At 35.6% G+C, this 22,745-nt stretch overlaps 1 protein-coding gene across 12 annotated transcripts in view; it reads right to left on the minus strand.

Moving 5' to 3' along the window:
• TCF12 (transcription factor 12) overlaps window positions 1-22,745 on the minus strand; it is a 348,762-nt gene that overhangs the window by 190,367 nt on the left and 135,650 nt on the right. For 10 of the 12 annotated variants that reach the window (XM_044764823.2, XM_044764824.2, XM_070500951.1 and 7 more), the window contains one exon: window positions 12,472-12,545. In XM_044764823.2, coding sequence (XP_044620758.1) covers window positions 12,472-12,545 — 74 coding nt within the window. Of the gene's footprint in view, window positions 1-4,622; window positions 4,685-12,471; window positions 12,546-22,745 lie in introns of all 12 variants that reach the window. The other 2 variants (XM_070500949.1, XM_044764825.2) reach the window with 1 other exon arrangement.

Genomic DNA, 22,745 nt, shown 5'->3' on the forward strand with positions numbered 1-22,745 from the left:
TGAAGTAAGCTGCCATGATGGAAAGGCCCAACTGGCAAGATACTGAGGGCAGATTCTAGCCAACAGCCAATAGGGAACTGTGGTCCTCAGTTCAACAAATCAAAAGGAACTGAATCCTGCCAAAAACACATGACATTGGAGGCAGATCCTTCCCCAGTCAGTCTTTCAGATGGGACTCCAGTTCTGCAATACCTTGCTTACAGCCTTGTAAGAGACCCTGAAGCAGACTAATGCCAAATTCCTCACCCACAGAAACTATGAGACAATAAATGTGTGTTATTTTAAGCCACTAAGTTTGTGGTAATTTGTTAATGTAGCAAGAGATAACTAATATAAATATTTAAAAGATAACAGATATTATGAACAACTTTATGTCAATAAATTCAACTTAGATGAAATGAACAAATAGATATTTCTTAAAATACACAAACTAAACACAGCTCATTCAAGAAAAACATAAATAACTTGAATAGTCCTTTATCTATTAATAAAACTGAAATTGTAACTGAAAATCATACCCAAATGAAAATTCTAGGCTCACGTATCTTCACTGGTAAATTCTACCAAACATTCAAGGAGGAAATAATACCAATTCTACACAAATTCCTCCAAAAAATTACAAAGGAAGTAATACTTCTCAACTCACTCTTTGAAGCCAGTATTACTGTGATATCAAATTCTGACAAAGATGGTACGAGAAAAAACAAAATCCTACAGATCGGAATTACCCAAACATAAAAATTTTTAACAATATTTTAGCAAATCTAATTCAACAACATATAAAAAGGATAATGCATAATAATCCAGTGCTATTTATCTCAAGAATGTGAGGTACGTCTAAAATTTAAAACGGCAATCAATACAATTCCCACAGTAACACACTAAAAAGAAAAACTGCATGACTATCTCAATAGATGCAGAAAAAACATTTTATAAAACCCAACATTCATTTTTTTTTAAAGATTGGCACCTAAGCTAACAACTGTTGCCAGTCTTTTTTTTTCTTCTTCTCCCCAAAGCACCCGCAGTACATAGTTGTATATTCTAGTTGTGAGTGCCTCTGGTTGTGCTATATGGGACACGGCCTCAGCATGGCCTGATGAGTGGTGCCACATCCGCACCCAGGATCTGAACTGGCGAAACCCTGGGCCACCAAAACGAAGCGCTTGAACTTCACCACTTGACCACGTGGCCCACCCCCCCAAATTCATTTTTGATAAGTACTCTCAACAAATTAGAAATAAAAGGGAACTTCCTCAATCTAATAAATCACAACAATGAAACATATATGTAACACCATGCCTAATGGTGAAAAACTGATTGTCTGCCCAACATAAAGTACAACGCAAAACTATCCACTCTACCACTCCTATTCAACACTGTACAAGAAATCACAACCAATTCAGTAAGGGAGAAAATATCCAGATTGGAAAGGAAAAAGTTAAACTCTCATTATTCATGGATGATACACTATCCAAACAGAAAATCCTCCAGCATGTACAAAAAAGCTACTACAGCTAGCGAGTTTAGCAAGGTGCAGGATACAAGGTCAATATGCAAAAACTTAACTGTAGCTTTATGTAAGACATAACCAGAAACTGAAATTTAAAAGACATTTATTACAGCATCAAAAACTACTTAGTGATAAATTGAAAGAAAGACGCGCAGGATGTGTTCACTAAAAACTATAAAACATTACTAAGAAAAATTAAAGAAGACTTAGAGAGATATACCATATTCATGGGTCAGAAGATTCCACATTGTTAAGATATTGTTTCCCCTTAAACTGATCTGTAGATTCAACGCAATCCCAACCAAACTCCCAGAAGACTTTGCAGAAACTGATACGCTGGTTTCAAAATTTTCAATTTATATGCAAAGCACCTAGAATAGGCAAAACAATTTTGAAACAGAAAAACAAGGTTGGAAGACTTACACTACACTATCAAGATTTATTTTAAAGGTACAATAATCAAGACAGTATGGTATTGGTGTAAAGATAAAAAAATCAATGGGATAGAATAGAGAGTTCAGAAACTGACCCTCACATCTATGGTCAATTGATTTTCAACAGAGATAACAAGGGAATTCAACGGGAAAAACGATAATCTTTTACACAAATGGTGCCAACAAAATTAGACATCCTTATGCAAAAAAAAAAAAATCAAGTTCAACCCTTATTTCACATCTTATCCAAAAAATGAATTCACAATGGATCACAGATCTAAATTAATAGTTAAATGTATAAGTTGTCTAATTTACTATTTCTTGAGACTGTTACTAGCAGTCAAACTCAATCCATAAGAAGAAATCCACATGAGAAAAGTACCTGAGAGGTGTATTCTATTCCTTTTTTAAAGATTTATAATTTACAATAACATTAAAATCTGAGAAATCTAACACCAACAAAGAAATCTGTTCAGTTTTAACTCAATAATACATAAATATATTGGACCTTGGAGCTTGGTATTTACACACTGTGTATTAACATCCTATTAAGCACAGTTTGAGAAACTATGATCTTGTTCAAAATTTTTGCTCTACATGTTAGGAACTAATGTCCAGAATAAGTAACTCATTTGACAAAGTACACTTGTCTAATGGGAAAAGTCCCCAGGTTTAAGTCTTCTGTTCTTTGTATTACCAAACAGATTATCATTTTCACTCAGTGTGCCCTGGATGTTTTATAATCAGGTATTCCTTTTATTTCTGTGCTTCTACTCTCCCTGGGCCATCATTATTGTAACTTTTATCACGCTATAGTATGATAATCTGTTTTTCCCATGAGAAGAACCAGCATTCCTTTTGCCCAGGGAATATACACTGATCATTTCTGTTTTGTCCAACTAATTCCAGTGACTAGAAAACAGTGAAATCTCACTAAGTGCTTCATGAATGAAAGAAATGGGAGAAAAAAGGATTTCCATGTGAATGCTCCACAAACAAGTGTACTGGTAAAATTCCTAACACAGTTTTATATCAGAACAGATCTGTAGCTTTTCATGAGACTAGATGTGAAAAGAGGAACACAAAGACTACTTAATAAATTCTAGATATTGTGCTAAATACTTTATAAAACTTCCTCTAATTCTCACACCCTTCTTATGAGAAAAATCTCTTTGTAGATGAGAAATCTGAGGCTCAGAAATTAAGTATCTTATCTTTTCTCAGATCAAATATAGTGGTGAAACCAGGAAGCAAACTTATCTGAATTCATTCAATGGCTTATATTTTTCTACATATAAAATGTGAATAACACTTTTTTCTTTCTTTTTTTGGGTGAGGAAGATTGGCCCTAAGCTAACATCTACTGCCAATCCACCTCTTTTTACTTGAGGAAGACTGTCCCTGAGCCTACATCTGGGCCAACCCTCCTCTATTTTTCGTATGTGGGATGCCACCACAGCATGGCTTCACAAGCAGTATGTAGGTCTGCGCCCAGGATCCAAACCCAAGAACCCCGGGCCACTGAAGTGGAGCACGTGAACTTAACCACTACACCACTGGGCCAGCCTCGTGAATAATAATTTTATAAGAAATAATGATAGTACTATCATCTTACAACTTCTAGGGTATCTGTCTTTAAAGTCCTGGACAAGTAGGAATAACAACTGTTTTGGGGTCTCTTTTAATTTTGACAAGTGTGATATGGTAGAAAGGGACAGTAATTTAGAGTTATACAGCGTGGTTACTAGTCTTGGATGTTTAATACCTGGTAAGTTATCTACCCTTTCTGAGCCTCAATTTCCTCACTCCTAAAATGGGCAGGATTTTAAAAACAGCTTCTTGGTAAGCTGGTGTGAAGCTTAAAACAGGCAACATGACAGATTTTAAACTATATTGTGACAAATGTTAGTTATGATTATTGCTATTAATAAAAATAGGTTAAGTGGACCCAAAAATGTATTCAGCCAGAATCTACCCTCCATAATGAATATATGCCATTATATTCTCATGAATAAGAAATATCCAAATTTACAGAAAATAAAAAAGCTGCCAGAAAGTAAGACCTCAACAATTACAAAAAAGGACATAAGAGATTCAAAGATTAATATATTTTGACTTCCATTTGTTATCTTTAAAGACTGAGCAATGAGAAGATTAAAAAAAGAACTGTAAAGATCAATCCCGATAAAGATGCTATTTCATAGGCATACAAAGTTAAGCGAAACTCACAATGAAGTGAGAAACTGACATAAAGGCTCTTTCTGAAAGACCAATGTTAGAGCGCCTCAATAGGCTCTGTCCCTGAAAGACTGGCTAGACTGAAAAAACAGAAGGTTTTACTGGCTTAAAAGGGAAGAGCGGACAATCTGATAGCTATGTGGTTTCTTTCACTTTAAATATCTCCTGGCAAGAGATTTAAAGGAGCTTACATCATCCTAACCCAATTTTTTTCTTATCCAAGAACATTAAGATTATAATTTATAGGAAGGTACTATTTTGAAGGCAACCAAGAGTGACAACACCACTTTCTCTCATGGGTTTATTTAAACCTAACTTTACAATACACTCTTTTCTTACCCACAATTTTCTTCACATTCGGAACATTCAGAAGGAGCAGTTACATAACAAAACAGAGATTAATGGGAACATAGATGCAATATATAGAAAACACTTACTTTAATTCTCTGTCCCTCCTGTCTTGCTTTGCTATTTAACTGCTTCATCTCGTGTTTTGTACCTGAGATCAAGAGGCATAAAATACTATTTCAAAATTTGTGTGTCCTTTCTAATTACTGCATTTGAACTCCTAGTAGCTATAAAACCTACATCATTTTCCCTTCAAAAATAAAAACAATAGCAAACAATACACAATCTAGACAAAATATCTAAAGGAGAGAAAGTAACACTAAACTTTATTACCCATCAATGCTGACAAATGAGGGACAATAAGTAAAGACTATTTTATTTATTTTTTATTCACACAACTAGATTTTCCCATTTATAAGGGAAATTATTTATCAAAATCAAACAATCTGGTAGCTGTATAACACAACTACAATTAACCTGTCAAAGCCTAAATAAAACACATGGATTTTAATTCAAGACTCATCATTCTGTGGGGGGAGTGAGTCTATATGATTTTTTATCTTCCTCAGTCACCAAGTGTGCTAATTTTTTTTTCCCTTTGCAACATCTCTCCTCTTTCCATTATTTTGTGATCTTGATTGCTCCTATCATCCTAATCTAAGTCTTATTTCATCACAAGTGGGCCTGTGTAGTAACACCTTACCAGATCATCCTACTTCTTGCCACTCTTTCCCTTGGGTCCATCCTTCATACCACAATATATCTTTATAAAACCTTTTGTGTCATTCTCTATGTAAAAGTCTATTTTTAATTGGCTCTCTACTCTCCAAAGGATAGACTATATTTCTTCTACAGAAAGGTTATCTGCCTTATCATAGTATATACCTACAAAGCAAGCTGTTTACTATTTACTGATGTTTCGTGATGCTGGGGCCTCTATACTTGTCGTCCTATCATCCCACATTTCCAGAAAGTTATCCTCTTTTCAACCTGATTCATACAAATACTGGGTGTCCTATAATATTCTACTCAAACACTTCCTCTTCTAGTAAGTCTGTCCTGACCATCCAAAGTAATCTCTCCCTCTCCTGTAATCCCATGGTAATGAATGAAATTAATTTGGTAATTAATTATTTGCTAGCTAATTATAGCTTCTCCGTTGCTGCCTCAAAAAGAGTTCAAGTTCTATAATGTGTTTAACTCTTAAGGTAAATATGATTTGTATTTCTAACCATATTCCCCAAACTCTAAGATATAGATTTATTCACTTCTGACATTTCAGAAACTGAGTGCATTCAGAAATCTCAGCATCTTAAACTGGGGGACCACAGTAAGCACAAGTTCCTTAAAAGCAGGCAGACAACATTATCATCCTTATTTACCAGGGTGGTTCTCATGCCACTGTGCTCTGCTGGGAGACAAAAACAACAGGTTGTCTCTATCTAGATATTCCCAAGGCCCTTACTGTCAAATGTAAACGAACTACACACCAGGTTTTCCCAAAACTATGCCAGTATAACCCTTCCTGGGGTCAGGAAGACCTCCGTGTAGTTTTATAGATAGCACATGAAGGGAATCAAGGCTTTATTATACCATGTCCAACTTGCTAACCACCAAATTACAGAGTGGCTCTTAGCCAAGCTCTTCCACATGGATGAAGAGACACTGAATACCTGCTAACAATGGAGAGATCACTAAGCAAAATTAAAGATCCCTTTAGCCATATCTGGCAGAAATGGTCCAGGAGTTGCTACAGAAGTAACATTAAACTCATCCAGATAAGCTTATGGACTCCTTTCAGTTTCTGTAGAATCTGAAAGCTATTTGTTTACTCTAGTTGAATTTTTACTTATTTTTGTTTCCCTTATCCCAAGTACCTACCTGATCTATGGCTTGGGGTAAGACTCTTAGAAGGCTAGAGTAATTCCTGAATCCTTGTACCTTCATATTTTCATTTTCATTTTCTTTTCTACCTGACCTGGTCTATCAGGCTGCCAGTCCATGTGTACTCCTAACAACTAGTCTGAGAAATGACCACTGCTAGGGCTTTTTAAATAAACTTAAGTCTCATATCCTTTCATTGGGACAGGTAGCAAAAGTCATAGTATGCATTAAACAGAAAGACCTCAAAACATACCTACTATATATATCCCGTAATAAAAAAGTCCCTGAAATTATTTTGCGCTGTCACATATAGCAGCTAATCCAAGTATTTTAAAGCCAATTCATCACCACATAACTGGTTTTCCCCTTCTCCACTAATATGCCTAAGACCAGAACTTTAGTAGGGTAGTTATTAGTACCCACCCCTCTTCTGTCAATGAAAAAAGGAAAAACAAAAAAAACTGAGGCAAAGAGAAGTAATGTTCCCAGAGTCATACAGGGTAAGAAGCAGGAGTGCCAGAAATAGAACCCATACAATGATGCTATTCTGCCTCACAGTACGGTATATTTGCTAGGCAAATTTTTTTTACCATATCATGCCCCATGTCCTTTTTTGAGATATCAATTACAGATTCTCTTTTCCCCTTTCTCTTCTCTCTTGTTCCATTCCTTCAGTATATGGTAGAGAATTTAAGACAGTTCTTAAGTTGGGAAATACTAAGGGGTAAGGGGTTAAAAAGTACTAGCATAGAATTCAGAATATCTTAGTTCTAGGCCAGAGGCTGCCATTAACTAGGCAAACCGTCTATCCAAATCTCATGTGTATTTTGTATCAATAGCACACATCTCAACCTAGCCAAATCCCAAACGCTCTTAGTTTCTTCATCTATGAAATAAACGGACTGTACATAACTAACATATATCCTAGTTTTGAAAATTCTATAACACTGTAAAATGGGGAGGGAAGAAGAGCAACATGGACACGATTGTTTCATTCTGAAAACCATATTATAAAGAGAAGGGAAAACTATGGTGGAAATTTAGCAATTAGAAAAAAATAAGCACTCAAACGCTATTCAATTGAATATTGCTTCTTTTCCAAAAACAACTACCCTAACAGATCATATATAACCTGAAAAATGTTCAAGATTAAAATGCCAACTCCTGGTCACTGACGGTGCCTATAAATATAATTTCTATTAGTGGTTACCTGCCAGTGAACACATTTAACTTTTAAATTAAGGAATGAAAAACTCTGTATCTTAGGAAAGAGTGTCAGCAAGAAGACTTCTTTCTCCTGTGAGCCCTGTCATAACCCCTAGCCCAGGGTGCAAACCCCAACGGTACTTCAGCACTTTGAGCTTGGCCTATGTTGGGTAGCAGAGCTAAGAGGGCAGGAAAACCAAGATGGCATGGCCCCTTGGAGTTTCCATGAACTAATATGATCAAACAACATTTCGGAAACAGAATTTGTACATTACGAAATATAACCATGAAATGCACAATCAAATATTAGATATTTGGAGATAATAATAATAATGGTGGTAATAGTAATAGCCGTTTTCATTCTATCAATAAATGAACTACTTCATAGCTATTATTACATTTCATCTTTACCAAAACCCTACAAGATACTGTGTAAAATTATCATAATTTTAGAGATGAGAAATCTGAGGTACAAAGAGGTTAAGTGACTTGTCCAAGATCATCGAGTATAACTCTCCAAAGGCTGTGATCTTAAATAAAATGTTTCACTAAGTAATGTTATCACTTAGGACAATAATTTTTAAGCATAAGAAAGGCCTATTACCATTAATACCACCACTATCTACTTTGAGCTTCGCCATCTTAAATCAACTTTTTTTCTCCCTCGATCTCCAAACACAATTAATTCAATAAATTAACGATTCTTCCCCATATATATATATGATTATATCCAGCAAACACATACAGAGCATCCCTTATATGTATAATACAAAGCATTGTACTAGACAGACTAAAAGTTTTATATCAAAGTTTGTCACAAGACTTCTGCTTTTCCAAGAAAGAAATAGACAATTGAAGGGAAAATGAAATAGATTTTATTAGTGTCCTTTACAAATCTAAAAGAAGTAAAAGTATATTAAGCACGACTGAACCAGCAAATAATTCTTATTCACTACACTTAGAATGCAGCACATTTGCAAATGTACTCATTCATTTCAATTTGTTTAACTGTTACATATAGCTCTAGATGATGAATTTCGATATACATAGGATAAAAGCCAAGACTTACACAGCACTATGTTCCAGACACTGATCTAAGCGCTTTACACATATTATCTCATTTAATCCTCACAACAACCTTATAAAGTAGTTATTATTATCCCCATTTCACAGATAAATAAACTGAGGTACGTGGATTTGAGTAACTTGTCCAGAATCACACAGGTAGTAAGTGGCAGAGCTGGGATTCCTACTCAGGCAGTCTGGCTCCAGAGTCTGCGCTCTTAACCACTGCCTTCTAAAGAGGAAAAAGAGAAATCTGAAACTAGAATAAATCATTTGTAACACCATAGTAAATAAGAAAGATCATAATATTCTCCGGCCTTTATGATTGGTACAATGTGAAATACAGAAAACTGTTTGCTGAAAAGAATAAAAAATAAAGGAGGGTGGAGACAAACTCATTAACTATACCTCTTGCTCATGTCTAAACTATCTGAGATTTTAATTGTTCCTTTCAGTCTCTGAAAAGGTGCCTTAACCTCAATCACCACTTTCACAATTTTTGAAAACAGTACACACAGCACGATAATGCTCGTCTGTTCATGTGTGTGTTTTTGTTCTGCACAGGACTCAAACAAAGGAGAGAGGTCTGAGGTACATGTCGTGAAACTGTGTTACTTCGCCCCAACTGTCTCGAACATGTTCTATCTCAGCTCCACATTTCCTAAGAAGGCTGACTACGTCTACTATTTCTTCTATAACCATTATTAGGTACAGCATTTATTTCCGTGTCTGCCTAACAAAAACTCTGTACTGAACGACGCACTGTAGGTAGTTCTGATACCCAGAAACTCAATCAACCACCTGTGTACTGTGCAGCTACTTTTCTGGTGGATTTGGGAAAAACACGGCAGACATAACAGATGGGAGCCCTGCTGGAATGACTTTTCCCACTTTTGAGAGAACAGGTATAAGGCTAACACAATGATGAGAAGTTTGTGGCCTCTTAACCACCCAACTCTGGTGGAGCTCACTTATGCATCAAGGTTACTAGAGCAGAATGGCATCTTCATTAGAATTACATTTGAAGTCAGGACTTAGGCAAAAAAGTGTACAAAGCAAAAAATCCAAAAAGCTGTTAAATAAATGTTAAGTTCAAACTACATGATTTTTGTATAGCCAATCTTGTACAGTAAAATGTATAGTAATATACAGTATTAATAGAGTCCAAGTGCCAAACGTGGTTTTACAGTATTGCAAAAAATTATTCTTTCCCCCTTATAGTTTTGAGTGGGGGCAGGGAGTGAAGAGAAGAGCAACTCAGATAGTTGAATCTATCTAAATTAAAAGCATATGTTTTATGACTTCACCAAACCACTTATTTTGCAGTTCTTAAATACCTTTTATTGTGGTCTAGAGTGTTTTCAAACTTTAAACAAAAGTAAAATAAAAAGCTTTCTATCAGTAATATAAAATCAAATTATTTTTTAAATAACGCAATTTGCTATGATGAAAATGTATTATTTAAACAACATGGTAAAGTCTAAAAATAACTTTCATTCACATAATTACTACAAATGTACCTGCAATTTCATTAAAGTTTAAATTGACTTGTTAATAATTTTACTAACAATGTGTCAAAATTGGTTTTTAGCCAATATCAATATTTATTTCTGAATTTAAAAAACTCAACATACTAAAATACTCAGAATGAAATACTTTGGTCAACTAACATTCTTATTAACAATTATAACCAACTATACTTATGATTATGAAAAAAATGGTCAAGATAGTGATGGTGGTTAATGATAACACCCAAAAAGCTGATAATCCTCCTTCAAAGGAACACTGAGAGCAGCTGCAAAGGTAACCATAAATGTCTTTCCTTGGCGAGAAGAGTTCAGTGGAGAAATAAATGGTTTGAAATTGTAAATAAAACATAACTTCTTAACTAGCTCACTAAACTATTTTAGGTTCAAAATCATGACTATGAAAGAAGCAGGAAAGTTAATGAAAGAGAAGATTTCAAAGGGAACAAAAATAAAGGGTAGCATTAAGTCGCCAATCTATCTGATCTCTCAGTAGACAGGAAGGACTATGTACATATATATATTTATGGTTGTATGGTAGACTGGAAATATCCAGAGATTAATCTGTGTTTTTTAAACAGGAAACTAGTTTACTATAAAATCAATTTTTTTCACTGCACGCAATACACCCTCAAAAAATAAATTCAGAGTAAAAAAACAGAATTTCACATTTAACCTACAGATCAAATAGCAAAAAGAAAAGCAAGATTTGCTTTGAAGTCCACCTCTAGAGGCAAACAATTTCAGGATCATGAAATATGTAACTGTTTGGATACATTATTATGTTCTCTTCTCCTAAAGTCCTATTTAGCACTTGAGCAGAAAAAATTGAAAGCTTGAAAGGGAAGTAAATGTAAGGTACAAAGGCACCATTTAATGCATTTTAAGAAATAACATGCTATTACACACAGTAACTCAGGCTCCTGAAAGAAAATAATCCAATATTAATCAATAGCACTGTGTTCTCCACTATACAAAATCCCTACTTCAAAGTCTAAATAGGAAACCTACCTTTGTATCCACAAAATTATTCAAAGAATCAAGAACTTTTAAAGGTAGAAGGACATTCGGACATCAACCAGTTTAACTCTCCCCAAGATAAAATAACATGTCCAAGATTAAATGGCAAGTTCATAGTACAGCTGACAGTAAATGCAAGTCTTGTGATAGCCAGAGAAGTGCTCTTTACACTACAGTCCTCAGCACCGATTGCTGAAAGGAAAACACTAAAACTCATGTTTAACAGTCTCTCCGTATCTTTCTGGATTCCATGTGACTATCTCAGTTCTTCCCAAGGTATTTAAAATAAATTAAACATAGGCTACAGCCAAATATAATAGCAAAACCACATATTTTAACTCAGCATTTTTCAATGCAAAACAGTGAAACCCATATGCAGACTATGAACTCCAAGCACATATTCAGTTTTCCTTCCACTTAAGTGAATTTGCTTCTAGGGTTAAGTACCCATAAATTTTATGCTTGTCTATCTTTTCTTGGTTAATTCTGAGAAAAATAAATAGTTCATTATTTAGTCAAAGTATGACGTTTTGGAAAAGGTATCTTTTAACCTCACCAATTTACTGGGGAGTCTGGGAGCACAGAATTTAATTTTATTGCCAATTCTTTGGTCTAATTTTCAATCTCTCAGTCTCATTAAAAGTTTTGGGAATTTTTTGTTTGTTTATTGCTGGAAAAGGCTCTAACCTTTTGACCTTTCAGAGTGTAGAACATTAAAGCTTGGTCCTATTTCCTCTTAACTGCCAACCAAGAAATGTCATCTCTTATGTCTGATTTGATATGCTTCCAAGAGACAGGGCTAGAGAGTCTCTGATATAAACAGCTGATGACTATGAGAGCAAAAACAGGAGAAGAGAGACTGGAAGCTGGTACTTGGAAAGCCAGTACCATCTCTCAAAGCAAATAAACAATACATGATGAAAAATGGTCATGTATAGAGAATACTTAGTGAGGCATTCCAAGCTTTTCCAACTTTAGTGAAGAATATTGTAGGTAGTTCAGGTGTAGAATAACACCAAGGATATTTTCTTCATTGTAGAAGATAAAATAGACTTCCAAAGTATGACAACTAATGGAAAGAATGAAATTCATCATGAAGGTACTGGGTAATCTACTATATTCCCAAGAAAATAAGTTAATCTTCATTTCTCTTAAGAAATAAGAGTTCATATATGAAAGAACTTATTCTGCCAAATTATCTTTACAGTTTTAATCAAAGGTTGATGAACAAACTTACTCTAGGTGAGTCATAAGAGGGGCTTGGTTGACCACTTGTTCCCCAAGATGTTGTACTTCCTCGTTCATCCATACCTAAGGAGAGAAGAAAGTGAAAAATATAAATCCAAAAGGATACTATGATGGATTTTTTTGTATGATATAGCAGAGAGTGCAATTCAACAAGTGGTATTTGCATTTGTGTGGAACTGGCTGTATATCAATTCCCGTCTCAGAAACCTGTAAAAAATGTTACTTCAGAGTATCTTCCTCACTGCTCCATACAACACCCTATATACACTGCAGAATTTCAGAACCAAAATATGTCTTTGGAGATTTTAGAATGGGGCATAATCTTGGGCTCTCCATTTCTGTCCCCATCCATTGCTACTTCTAAGAGTAGATGAACTCCCCAACTTTCTATAGTTTAGTACTGTCTACTTGAAAATATGAAGAATTCAGCCATTATAGACAAGCCTTAGAAAATGAAGCAAGTCAAACTGTTCAAGTTAATAAAACTAGTTTCCATCAGAGCACTGATTAGATATTCTTAACTGAAGACATCAAACTATAGCAAACCATATCAAATCAACGTTAGTTATAACAAAACTAATCAAAATGATGTGACGACTCACCCTAGTAAAATCTCCCCTAAAATCTGATTCCAAATGAGTAGATCCACTCTTATGAAAATTTCAAAGGAAAACTCAAAGTGAGAAAGGATCAGTAACCATTAACAAGAAAACAATTCCTTGTGCTCCTTAATGTACCTTCTGAAGCTTTGGCTCCATTATTTTCACCTTCTAATCAGTCTCCAGAAAAAGCTGAAAGAGTTGGAGATCTCTCAATCCAGCCATTTCTCCCTTTTCTGCTTTGAGGACTAGTCTTTTTCATCCTTGACTCCTAACAGGCTACAGTTTCCCAATCCCTTCTGAGTTTTTTCTATGATGAAATACACATAATTGATTTTTTTTGTTTCATTCTTGCATGAGAAAACTCTAGATGTTACACAGACAACATTCTGCTAAATTTGGAATCTCATTTTCTTCAAAAAAATTTCCTTGAAGTCCTCTGTGATTTAGATGGGAACATGGTCTGTAATAAGTTAAATGCCACAAATTCTCTAGTAACTAGCCACAATTCCCAAGGGTCTTTCATGGGGACAGAATTGCCATTTGAAGGGATAGATGACAAAAAGCAGGGAAAGGGGAGTCCGTTTCCAAAGCAGAATCTACTAGTTACTAATTCAGTTAGTAGGAACCTAACTTATTCTTTTAATGCATCTGTATTTTCTATTTCAAGTGATTAACGTATATTTTTTAAAGTTTTTTAAAACCATGTAGAGAAAAGATGGGTACCTACTACAGACAATATGCCAGGCACAATTTCAAGTGAACCAGAAGCTTTGAAAACATAAAGATTATGTGTAAAGATACACAGTGTTTTGATCATTCTTGGAGAATTCTTATTAAAATTCTAGAATTTAAGAAAGATTCTACACATTTGGGAATTTTCATGTAAAAAACAAACTTTGTTACCAGCTCTCCAATATCACCTGTGGGCTATTTTCCAAGCATTTTCTTTGCAATCAACACCGTGGAACAGCAGATAGGATTTCTATGAGATCCAGTTGCTACTATTAGCCTACAAAATGCACTAATATAAAACTATTTATGAAACTGTAAATAATTCTATGAAGTTTTATTTTTTAAAAAAGTCATACTTCTATTTGCAACTATTTTTCTATAAGTAAAGATTTTTTAATACTATCTAGTCAAAGTAAAATACAAAGGTAAATTGGCTACTGAAAGCAGAGTCTCAAATACTTGTACATCCATGTTCAGAGTAGCATTATTTACAATAGCCAAAAGGTGGAAGCAACTCAAGTATTCATCGACAGATAAATGGATAAACAAAATGTGGTATATAGATACAATGGAATATTACTCAGCCTTAAAAAGGAAGAGTTCTTACACTGCTACAACATGGATGAATCTGAGGACATCATGTTAAGTGAAATAAGCCAGTCAGAAAAGGACAAATACTGAATGATTCCACTTATAACAGGTATCTAGAGTAGTCAAATTCAGAGTCAGAAAGCAGAATGTTGGGGCTGGGAGAGAGGGGGAAATCATACTTTCACTGAACACTTAGAACATATAATGGAAATTTATTTTGATGATCATATCCCAATAAAAATAATCAAATTACAGTTTGTTTTATGACTCTGAATTGTCTTATATCAAATGATTAATAAATATGAGGCCTCTGTGTTATTTTAAACACATTTGTAAAAGAGAATATAGAAAAGATGGGTGCCTGCTACAGAAAACATCTAATACAAAATTTAAGAGAGATACATGAAATTTTGTGAAAACACACACTCATTTTTCATCAACTGACACTAATCACTTCCACAGCATGAAGGAAGAGCAAAGATTAATTAAATAAAATGTTAATTAAACCATTAGCTAAAGAGTACTACATATCAATGATACTGGACATGGCAGGGGGCTCAAAGGATGCTACAGAATAACAACGATCTGGCTAGGTTTTAAACTCAGAGCTCTATAGTTTTATTGTTAACATATCCAGACTCTGAGTAGAAGGCCGTGGCTGGCACTGACAAAGGCAAGAGTCATCTTTTAGCATCAATGACTCCTTTCTGCTGAAGACAATGGCTGTACAAACAGAGAAATATGACAGGAATAATAAACATTGAAAGCTTCAGCCCTAAGACTAAGGTAAGCAGAAAAAAAGAAATTACACACAGAAATTAAACTTAACACAGAAATTATACAAATTGATCAAAATCTGAAAAACTATTTTTCGACAAGAAAATACACCATAGTTGCAATACAGTAGTTAGGGGGAAAAACATTTCTATTAAGGTACACCTGAACCACCACTGTCATATTTTCTTTCCTTCCCATTTCTAGTCTACACATGCCAATTCACAATTTTAGAGAAGCTAGTTCTTCAACTGACAGACTAAAATGATAGATGTAAGAGAAAGTTTAGCAATAAAGTGGCAGAAACACTCTGAGTCTTGCTTAACTTTCTAATAAATTATTCTATTTCTATTCAATAAGATTAAAAAAGTTAATCAAGGGGCTGGCCCCATGGACAAGTGGTTAAGTTCATGTGCTCTGCTGTGGCAGCCCAGGGTTTCACTGGTTCAGATCCTGGGCGCGGACATGGCACCGCTCATCAGGCCACGTTGAGGCGGCGTCCCACATGCCACAACGAGAAGGACCTGCAACTAAGATATACAACTATGTACCGGGGGGCTTTTGGGGAGAGAGAGCAGGAAAAAAAAAAAAGACTGGTCACAGTTGTTAGCTCAGATGCCAATCTTAAAAAAAAAAAAAAGTTAATCAATAATTTAACTAATATAAAAATTTAAATCACTCTTTTCCTTTTTAATCTTTCATGTACATAATCTCTCAAGTACCTGCTTTTCTGAATGGAACCAATTAAATAAAATCCAATATATATTTTGATTCCATGCATCCCATTTTAAAGGGCATACTATTTTTATTTAATATTTTCCAGTAGAAAAAACATTAAATTTTTGACCATATATCTAAAAACAATGGTTTGTGAATTCGATGAAACAATCTACTTCCTTCTTTTGTAAACCATTTGACAGGAAAAGTAACTGAAAGCAAATCATAAATTAACCATATACACAGGCAGTTCCCTAAGAGCTTGGGACCCTGGAGAAGGAATAAAAAGTGGAAATCTAGTTTTTGAGGTATCAGAGAGCAAGACTAGGAGAAGCAAGTAAAGTTCTTGTCAAAGATCAACATCTGGCATTACTCTCTTTTCTAGGAAGAACTCAGATATTAGTCTACCTGCTTCCTCTCCACCACCACGTTTTGTTTTTGACTAAAAATGCTTTCTTTCTTGAGTCAATCATAAAATTGTCTCACAGTTTCTATCCCATCCCTTCTTTCATTCTCCTAGCACGGAGTCCTAGTACAGCCTTTGTTAGGTTTCTAACCACTAGCAAAAACTGAAAACAGATTTTTTGGGGGGAGAGTGACTTCTCTATATCCTAAACACCTATTCTTCTCTCCTACATGGGCCCAAACAGTACAGAGTTTGTGTACAGTAAGCATTACTCAAGGTTTGGTGAGGTTCAGACAAGACTTGCCTCGAGGTAAAAGGGGTGAACAAGGAGCAAAGCTGCTGACCAGTTCCTTCTCCGCCCACTTGCCACTACCAGATCTATTGCCAAAGACTCTGCCACCTGAGACTAAGATTAAGCTAAACTGAAAAACAGGTGCGGAATTGGGAAAATATTTCAGGTAGTAGTGGGGAGTCTAGTGAGCTCAGAAGGAATGAAAAGAAGGGGAACAATACAAAGAATGAAGAGAAGAGTAGTTAGAATATCCCTGCAGCAAAGCCAGTAAGAAAAGCAAGTCAATACAGTCAGTCTGCTTGGTATCATGCTCAAGAGTCTATCCCTGTGGAAAAGGAACATGGACCGAGTTGGAAGGAAGAGCACAGAGGACTGTGTACCTCTCTCTCTCACACACACATTCTCTCTCTCTCTCTCACACACACACACACACACACACACACACTCACTCACTGCCTTTGGTAGCACTGAAATCAGGTTTTTCATTCTAGCAAGTAAAATGTACTTCAAAAATATCAAATCCCAACACTGCTACAAATAAGGGAAAGATGATATACTTTGCAGGATTGCCATCTGCTACAGGGTGATTCAATAAATGATCTGATGAAAGAAATATGACTGGAGATAGCTATGTCAGACAACCAAAGCTATGAATGTGTCTCTTCAATAGTTTCTTCACTCAATTTTATTTGTGGAGTAACGATATTCCTTTACTAAGACTCAAAGGCTGCAATCAATTATAAAAACAATATAGACCTAAAGCCCACCACCACCATTTTTATTATATTTTTCAGATTTTAGATACTCATGAAATAAATCTACCAATGTGTTTTTCCAGAAATTCACTGTGAAACAGGATCAATTACAATATAACAGTAAATCCTTTGTTACACTACACACTAATGAAAAACTCATTAAAATAGAAAAAGCTATAGAAATAATAAAATTGTAAGGGAATTTAAGAGAAGTTAAGACATTGCCTCATACGAAGTATTTAACATTGGTTACAGATTTTTTTTTTACTCATAAAAATTGAGATTCTATACAATGAACTGTCAAATAAAAGTTTCATTATTTTTCAAAGTATGTAAGAAAATAAGACCAGTAAAAAGATTAGAAAGACGAGGCTTCTCAGGTCATCTTTTCAAATTAAATCACAATTTCTATTTGGAACTGCTGAGAACAAAGATTTACAAATGATATTTTTAGTGCCAAAGTACACTAGGTAGTAAACACAAGGCTAATTTCAAGGAAATTACTAATTTTGAAAATAACTTTCAAACACAGTGATTTTGCTATGTTATTGTTATGAGCCACATCACTCTATATAAATGCCCTGTAAAGATATAACTCAACAGGACATTGCAGTAATTTATCAAAGTAGTAAGAGTAGGGGTCAAAAGGAAATGGCAGATCTCTCTAAGAAAACAGAAACCGTCAGATGGCCAGGGTTTGAAACCAAGTTCCCAGAGGGCAAGCAGATCTTCTGTACCGCCTTGGGAACTGTTTAGTGACCTGCTATCTTGAGTATCTGCTCTGTCTGAAGAGACATTCTGACCCTGACAAAGCTCTTGGGCCGTCCCTAAAGCTCCCCTAAACTAGCTGTCAAGTTTCTGGAAACAAGGAAAGGTGTTTCCACTGCACCTGAGAAGCAACTGGCAACACTCCTCTCCAATCTAAATACCAAAGCCCTGCACCTAAACAACACTGAAAGTTGTTTTATTCCACAGAGGCACTAAAGACAGCCGACTCTTAAAAAAGGCTTGATGCCTCTCTCCGACTCCAGATGAGTCTCAGCAAAAGATCGCCCTACTCAGTCCCTCAATGGTACAATTCCATTAATTTACTTTATAAACATTTCCAAAATCTGACTATGACTCACTATTTATAACATGATCATTTTAGTCCAAGCTACCATCATCTCTGACCTGTACTATTACAATAGCCTCCTAAAGGGTCTCCTTTCTTGTCCCTCCAACAGTCTGTATTCTCTATGCAGGAACACAGAAATTACCTTTTAAAAAACAACTTAAATCATGTCAATCTTAGGCTTAAATTCTACCAATGGCTTCCCATCTCATTCAGAATTAAATCCATTGGTCTACAATGTTTTCCAGCTTCTGCCTCCCACCTCTCTGACTTCACCTCCCACTATTCTTTCTCTCCGATCACTCTATTTCAGCAACATAGCCCCCTGCTTTTGCTCAAAGACACCAACCATGCTTCCTCCTCAGGGCCTTTCCACTTGCTCTTTCCTCTTCATAAAATGCTTCCCCCTAGAAATGTGAATGGTCTGTGCCTTTAATTTCCTTCAGGTCTCTGTTCAAATGTCCTCTTATGGGGGGATGTTTAATGTCTTTTACCAAAAGATTGAAAGCTCCGTGTAAATAAGGATGTAGTCTGTTTTGTTCACTGTTACGTGTTTGGTGCCTAGAACAGTGCCTGATACACAGTAGGCCCTAATAAATACCTGTGGAAGAAATGAATGTACACAGTGAAAATAATGCAATCAGTTTAATGACAGTGGGGCTGAAACCAGTTCCCTATTTGTTAGCTTATCATTTCTCCTTAGAGAATAATCAACCAACATTCTAAGTAACAGAATATTATTTTGAAAATTCCACTGAGAAGCAGTTAGACTGTAAATGACTCTGTGAACTAGACAAGTAACTACTCCCAAAGAGCAAAAATATTTAAAAGTTTTAGACAAACCTAAATCTTCACTAGGCATAGTGGCTAACCCACACACAGACTGTTAAGTACCACGACTTTGAAATGACCTCATCCCATCTCCTGAGAAAAATCACTTTGTATTCAATATAGTACAGCCTAAAGTACACTGCTATAAAAGGAATTTTAAATAAAAAAATGTTCCAAAGTTTCATATACTCAGCATGATGTTATGATATTTACAAATGTGGTTAGAAACGTAACGATTCTCGTGAATTTGGTAAGACTATTTTTTCATATTCCCTTAACCAGTGAGTTACTCATCGTATTAATTTCTACCTCAGCAATATTTTAAGTAATTATCCCATTTGTTCTCTTCACACATACAGTGCTCTGATGCAGGTCCTGTGTATTGCTTATTCTTCTATTATGTTCCCATTCCAAACCACAGTTAACATTGCCAGCACACATCCTGCCATAAAGACAAGTTGGATCACATGCATTGACTCCTCAAATGTGATCCTCTGCTGCATCAGGAATAACATTCATACTCCTGAGAGAGGCACTCTTCAAGGTGGCCTCAATCCACCTTTTCAGCTTCAGTAATGACTGTATCCCTCCAAAAACTCAATGCTCCAGTCTCATCAAGACATTAATCACTCCTCAAACATGCCAAGACTTGTCATACATTCATATTCGATTTCTATTGTTTCTTAGCCCTAGAATATACACCCTCATCTTTTCCCCACCTATTGAATTTCTAATTTTGAATCAGCCTAAGATCCAATGCCCCCTCCTCTGAAAATTGCTCTCCATCAACTAAGTACAAATTAATCACACTTCTTCAGAAATTAATTAGCACTTATTTTATCTTGAACACTGATGGTTGTTTTCATGTATATCCTACCAATAGAAGTTTATAATAGGGAACATACCTTGTTCATCTCTACGTTCTTCTGGTACCTAGCAGAAGTGTGGTATTCTGCATTCAAATGTTTACTGAATGGTTAAGAACATATAAAACGAGAAAGCATTCACATGACAGTCTGTCACAGGAATTCAGTAACTAAAGATGGGTTAAAAAAGAAATCCAAAATAAAAGAGTGATGTCTAGCAATCTAAGCAGATCTTCAAGAATTACTAACATAACAATCATTATTTTTTAAAGGGAGTATTATTTTTAAAAGCAGATTGCAAATATATTGTAAGAAATCTCAAAACTCACCTAGTGAGCTCAGCTTCCAATATAATGCAGTTGGTGTCTACAGATAACTACTATAAATTCCGGGGAAAAAATACAAACATAAAACTACCAAAAGGCTCTAGACAGGGAACAAAACCAGGCTGATTTTGGATGGAAACATAAACTTGGAATGAGAGACCAGAATGGGTGAGTTTCTCTTTTGAACAGCTTTTAGGGATCAGCACAGGTGAATCTCCCATTCTTAAACCTTTCTCCTGCAGGCAAGCAGCAGCCACAGCATGCAGAAACTAAATTCCAATAGAAAACCCACGGTCTCTCTGGCTTGAAGAAAAAAGAAGAGAGCCAGGACAACCTTGGTCACCAGAAAGTAAGGACAGATTCCAAAAAAAAGGGAGGCAAAAAAGAGGAGTTCCAAATTTTTGGTATATCTCTGCCCAAGTCTTTGGCTGAGCCCTGAAACACACATTCACAGGGCAGGCCCAAGGCAGTTTGCAGCTGAGGCTGAAAGAATCAAACTGAAATTTGAGCAGCTGCCAAACTCAGGCAAGAGAGAGTTTTCACTTTGAGTCTAATCCAATTAAAACAAAGAAATCAAAACTCTTCAGAGGAACATGAAAGAAACCAAAATTTCCACAAATAATATTCACAATATCCATAATAAAATCCAAAATTCCTTGACAATGAAATGTGCCCCAATCACAAGGGAAAAGATAATCAAGAGAGGCCAGCCTCAAGATGATCCAAATACTGAGATTTTCTGAAAAGGATATTAAAGCAGATACTATAACTGTGCCCAGTGAAGTAAAGAACATACGTTCATAATGAATGAAAAGACTGGAAATCTCACAGAGAAAATGAAAACATAAAAAATAACAAAAGGAAGTTTTAGAAATAAAAATAAAATATTTGAAATCTAAAAAAAAACTTGGATGGGTGTAAAAGAAAAATGGAGATGACAGAAGAAAAGGTGAGTGAATTTGATAACAGAGCAATAGAAATCATTCAATTTGATAAAAAGAGAAAAGATTTAAAAAATCAACAGGGCCTTAGAGACCTAAGGGAAGATAGTAAATAGTCTAATAGGCACAATGACAGAACAAAGAGAACAGGGTAGGAAAAAAAAATTAAAGAAATAATGGCCAACAAATTCACAAATGTGGTAAGAGACATAAATTTACCACTTAAAGACATTCAGTGAACCCAAACAGGATAAATATGAAGAAAACTATACCTAGGCACATCATGGTCAAACTTCTGACAACCAAAAATACAGAGAAAACCTTGAAAGTGGACAGAAAAAGAAAGACATTATACAGAGAGGAACAACAATTCAAATTACTGCAGAGTTGTCTTCAGGAACTATGGATGTCAGCAGATGAGGAAACACATCTTTAAAGCACGGGGCAGGGTGGGGGGGGGGGCGGGAGAGGGTTATGATATCAACCACAAAAATATCCTTCAAAAATGGAGGTGAAATACATTTTTCAAATATAGTCATGCATCACTTAATGGCGGGAATAACGTTCTGAGTAATGTGTCAGGCAATTTCATCATCATGCAAGCATCATAGAGTGTACTTACACAGACCTAGACAGGATTAAACACCCAGACTATATAGTACTAATCTTATGGGATCAAGCTGTTTACCCACTCTGTTGTTGACCAAAACATCATTAGGCAGCACATGACTATAAAAACATTTAGGAATTTGTTGCCAGCAAAACTGCAGCACCATAGGGGCCAGCCTGGTGGCGCAGCAGTTAAGTTCACACCTTCTGCTTCGGCGGGCTGGGGTTCGCCAGTTCGGATCCCAGGTGTGGACACGGCACTGCTTGGCACGCCATGCTGTGGTAGGCGTTCCACATATAAAGTAGAGGAAGATGGACATGGATGTTAGCTCAGGGCCAGTCTTCCTCAGTGAAAAGAGGAGGATTGGCAGCAGTTAGCTCACGGCTAATCTTCCTCAAAAAACAAAAACAAAAACAAAAACAAACCTGCAGTACAATAAAATACTAAAAGAATTTCTTAAAGCAGAATGAAATGTTAGAGAAAAACTTGGATCTTGAGGAAGGAAAGAAGAACATCAGAAATAAATATAAAAGACTATTTTTTCCTTTTAACTTCTTTAAAAGTTATTTATACAAAAAATTAAAACATTCTCTCATAGGAGTTACAATGTATTTAGATGTAATACATATGAGAAACACAACATAAAAGAAGGCAGGGGAGGGGTACCTATAAGGTCACAAGATTTCTGCATTTTATGGAAGTGGTA

This window comes from Equus asinus, chromosome 2, assembly GCF_041296235.1.
Source record: "Equus asinus isolate D_3611 breed Donkey chromosome 2, EquAss-T2T_v2, whole genome shotgun sequence".
Classification (NCBI taxonomy): Eukaryota; Metazoa; Chordata; class Mammalia; order Perissodactyla; family Equidae; genus Equus; species Equus asinus.